The sequence below is a fragment of the Rhagoletis pomonella genome, unplaced genomic scaffold (genome assembly GCF_013731165.1).
Source record: "Rhagoletis pomonella isolate Grant_MI unplaced genomic scaffold, Rhpom_1.0 Rhpom_scaffold_00003, whole genome shotgun sequence".
Taxonomy (NCBI): Eukaryota; Metazoa; Arthropoda; class Insecta; order Diptera; family Tephritidae; genus Rhagoletis; species Rhagoletis pomonella.
In genome coordinates this window covers 49,308,909-49,313,511 of record NW_023458557.1, presented here as the reverse complement: position 1 = coordinate 49,313,511, position 4,603 = coordinate 49,308,909, and the positions used below count along the sequence as shown (strand labels likewise).

At 35.4% G+C, this 4,603-nt stretch overlaps 1 protein-coding gene across 1 annotated transcript in view; it reads right to left on the bottom strand.

Moving 5' to 3' along the window:
* LOC118736275 (exportin-1) overlaps positions 1-3,337 on the bottom strand; it is a 50,365-nt gene extending 47,028 nt beyond the window's left edge. Inside the window, exons 1-5 of the mRNA XM_036466370.1 lie at positions 3,103-3,337; positions 2,147-2,517; positions 1,601-2,080; positions 1,206-1,538; positions 778-1,143 (exon numbers count right to left, since the gene is read on the bottom strand). Of these exons, the coding sequence (XP_036322263.1) occupies positions 778-1,143; positions 1,206-1,538; positions 1,601-2,080; positions 2,147-2,517; positions 3,103-3,337 (1,785 nt within the window). The remainder of the gene's footprint in view (positions 1-777; positions 1,144-1,205; positions 1,539-1,600; positions 2,081-2,146; positions 2,518-3,102) is intronic.
* Between the last annotated feature and the right edge of the window lie 1,266 nt (positions 3,338-4,603).

Here is a 4,603-nt window from a genome sequence, read left to right as displayed (position 1 = left end):
ATCTCTGGATACCAAGCTTCATAACAATCTATACATTTTTGTGGAAATCGTCCGCCATATTGGATCCGGCATTTTGATTTTTTTAAATTAAATTTCAATTTCGAAATCAGTGATGACGAAAAGCTCTGGATACCAAGCTTCATAATAATCTATAAATTTTTTAATAAATCGTCTGCCATATTGGATCCGCCATTTTGAAATCTGGAAATTGTATTTAATATTCGAATTCAGTGACGACGAAAATCCCTAATTACCAAATTTCATTGAAATCTGTCAAATACATATGGAGTAAACACCAAGCTTCATAAAAATTTACACATTTTTGAAGAAATCGTCTGCCATATTGGATCCGCCATTTTGATTTTTGAAAATTGAATATCAATTTCGAAATCAGTGACGACGAAAATCTCTGGACACCAAGCTTCATAAAAATATAGACATTTTTTAAGAAATCGTCCGCCATATTGGATCCCCCATTGTGAATTTTGGAAATTTAATTTAATATTCGAAATCAGTGATGATGAAAATCCCTTAATACCAAATTTCGTTGAAATCTGTCAAATACATATGGAGTAAACATTTTTGTCGTCCTATATTGTCGATTCGTCCCTATTTGCGTCGCCGCGAGTGCCTGCCTGCCATCGTCAATAAATCTAAGTTTTGCCAGACCGTAAATTATAATTGTACTGTACCAAAATATTTAATAAACTCAATGAAGTTAAATTTAATAAACACTAAAACACTCGGTATCCTACACAAATGCTATTTTAAACTTACCCTAATTTGGATTAGGAAATCTCTCAAATGCTCTTTAAATGCTTGAACATTTTCGTCCAGATTGAAAAGACCAGTGACAAAGACCTTAATCTGGTTATCCGTTAAGTGATTGAAAGCGGACTTCAGCAAAGAGGCCACATACTCTTGTATGAAAATGGTATTGTCCGGTATTGGGCCGAGACTCACTGTTATTTTATTGTTCTCTACCAACGAGAACATGTACGCCAATATTGTGGCATGGTTGGCGAGGCCAGCTGTGTGCGAAGTATCAGTGACAACGGAGAAAATCTGCATTAAAATATCAGTGAAATATGTCTGATAGAAGCTTTGCGCTGCCTGTGGGTGTTGTTCTAAGTTTTGCAACATCTGCAAAGAGTTAAATAAAAATATATCCGTTTTTCCAACTGTTGTTGAGTTGTAAAGCCTACTTTATATAATATGTTCAATCCCATATCAGCAACATTGCGCATTGTGTGCTTAAAGGCCCAAACAACCGAATCGAATACGAGCCTAAATTGTGCCGGTGGAATATTGAGAAATGCTTTAAAGCAATGCGCATTGACAGCTTGTAGAAGCTCATAAAAGCTGGTGCGGTGCTGCGGATAATCTTCGAAATTCTTATTAATCATATCGAGTGTGCACTCAAAGACGGCGTCAAAAATTTTTGGTACTTCGTTCGTGATGTGATTACGTAGTTTGTGCACAATTATGGCCATTGAGCTGAGCACTTTGGGTTCCCTAGCAGACGGCACTTTACAACGCTGGAAAAATAGCATTAGTTATGCATTAGAATAATATGAAAACTTTGCGAACTTAATTGTACCTGGTAATCTAACAAAACCGCATCGAGTAGTGGAGGAATAAAGTTATCCATCACTAATTGATTGTCATTAGAGCGCGATACCCATTCCGAAATTAGATTTAAAGTTTCTTTTTTAACGACGTTCATTGCTTTTATAAGAGGTTGGTTATTTACAACAACACCATTAACCTCAATCGCTTGAATGATGTTCTCAGACGTAATTTTATAAACGTTTAGCATATCCAAGTATATGCGTCCCAACTGAATCACGTAGGCATGACCCAATGCCTTGCATGCAGCTACATTTGTCTTCAAAATGCTACCCAGCTGCTTAACAGCTGTCATATTTTTAAGAAAGTCTACGTTCTTCGAGGCACGAGAAATAATATCATCCCAAACCTGATTTGGCAAGAACATATATTTCTCAATTAAGGCGTCCTGTTGCACCTGATCAACCTGTGCTGATATCATATAGCCAACTGCTTCATAGAACGTATGTACCTGATAAGGCAAATAATAAAAATTAGATAATTGAGAAAACATTCAGGAATTGACAACGCTACTTGCCTGCTGCGGCTGTAAGTCACAAATTATGCTACTCATAGTGCTCAGTATTTCATCGATGAAGGTACACGCCTCATTCGGCTGTATGGTCACAAAGTAGCGTCTACATTTGATGGCAATTTTTATAAATGTATCGCACGCCATATCCTGTACGCCATCGTGAGTTTCATGCATAAATTCGAATAGTTTATTCACCACCGTTTTAAGGAATTTCCAATGTGCGCGCAAGAAACGGGGATATTGCCCAACAACGTACATTATATTCGAGGCGATTATAGCCTTATTATCCTTGCCTTTCTTTTGTTCGCACAAACCGAGTAGGTCCTTAATAACTGTCACAAGGAAACGCTTTTCGTCTTCTTCGCAGAAAGCACCTGCAAACATACAGAAATGGTTTGAATACAGTAATTCAAAATATGCAGAGGAATAAATATTAGTGTGCAACCGAGTAATCGGCATATAAAAGGAATCGATATTCAAATTTTGGGATTTCGCACACACACAACCACCACTGATTTGAGGGCATGATAATATTTTTATATAAATAACAAGATTTAATTATTTTGCTTATTTCACATCAGGATAAAACGGTGTTCACATGAGGCGATTTTCCAGGCAATTTTAGAGGCGATTAGCTGAATCAAAAGTTGGCTGCACCCCAACTTCATTGGAAGCGATTAAGCGATAAAGCGAAAAGTTGCCTGTAAAATCGCCCCATGTAAACCAGAAAAACGCAGCGAGTATGATCAAACTGAGTATATCCCACTCAACATCCATAATTTGTTCTACTTATATGCACTCATACTTATTGAAATGCCCTCGAACGTCATATCCACCCTCAATCAAGGGGTGTCTATCATACTTAACCCTCGTATCTTTTTTCGGACAAAGAACAGTATATTACTGTGCAATAATCCCGTTTCGCAGTATCTCCCTTTAAAAATAAAAACATTATTTACAGTACCTTACAGGAGCAGTTTTCTGATAAAATAAAGGAATTCCTGGTATGGTAGACATAATACCAGGGGCCTGTACCACAAAGTTTACAATTGTAACAAGTCTACAAGTTATTTGTGATTCGCTTCTAGCAGCTACGAGTTCTATAATTTTTTGTAACATAATAATGCACTTGTAGCTATCAGCGTAATATTCCACATTTGTAAATGTAGTTTCTACAAGCATTTGTAGATGCATTTCGATTTCCACTTTAATATACCAATTTTGAATAGCCTTGATTTAGTTATTTACAAGCTAGAGCTCTTTTAAAAAATCGACTATCCGGCTACTCGCTTAGTCGACTAGTCGATTAGCAACTTTTTTGTCGGTTGATAGTCGAATAGAAATTATTCGATTAACCGCTCGCATTCGACTAACCGTTCACTTTCGTCTAACCGCTCACCGTAGTCTGAAAATCGACTAAAACCATAAACAGAGGGCAGCGTTGATCCGGATCAACTCGGGAATTAACAGCAGTTGATCCGGATTAAGTCCGAGTTAATACGGATCAAGCTTTAACCGAAATTATTCAATAGTGACAGTTTCTCACCATAAAATTATTTGTATTAGCGCGGTGGGGTTTTTGTCAATAAGCATAAGTATTCAAAAAATAAAAAAAAAATTTACTCAAAGAAAACAACTACACCTTTTTCAGTTTTAGTCCAGAATGTTGCAATTTAAATTCAGAAAGTTACAATTCAAGTTCAGAATTTCCATTTCAAATTCAGAATTTTCATTTCAAGTTCAGAAAGTTACAATTCAAATACAGAATTTCCATTTTAAATTCAGAAAGCTGCAATTCAAATTCAGAATTTCCATTTTAAGTTCAGAAAGTTGCAATTCGAATTCAGAAAATTACATTTCAAATTCAGAATTTCCATTTCAAATTCAGAGTTACAATTCATATTCAGAAAATTTCCATTTCAAATTCAGAAATTTACAATTTAAGTTCAGACAATTTCAAATTAAGTTCAGAAAACTTTTTATACCTTGCATTCAATGGAAATATACATATGTGTATATTATTTTTGTGCAAGTCTTTACCTCTATGTATGTAATTATTTATTTTCATTTAAGGGAAAGAGTAACAATTCAATCATTGCAGTACATACTTAGCATGAAATGAAAAGCAATGTTGTGTTGATCGAGCACAATCTCCACCTGATATGGCTACCTTGGCATGATCAATCTTTTTTTCCAAGTACTGCAGCCTCTGATCCGTTAATCCTGGACACTCAACATTGGGAACATCCATACTTTGTTTGACAAGCTGCATTTAGCATAAGCGAATATGGTCCCAAACGAAGATACAACTTAAAATTTCAAATCGTATAGTGAATATGAAATTTTCTGAACTTAAATAGGAAATTTCTGAATTTGAAATGAAAATTTTCTGGACTTGAATTGTGACTTTCTGAATTTGACTTGAAAATTTCTGAATTTGAAAAGAAGGTTTCTGAATTT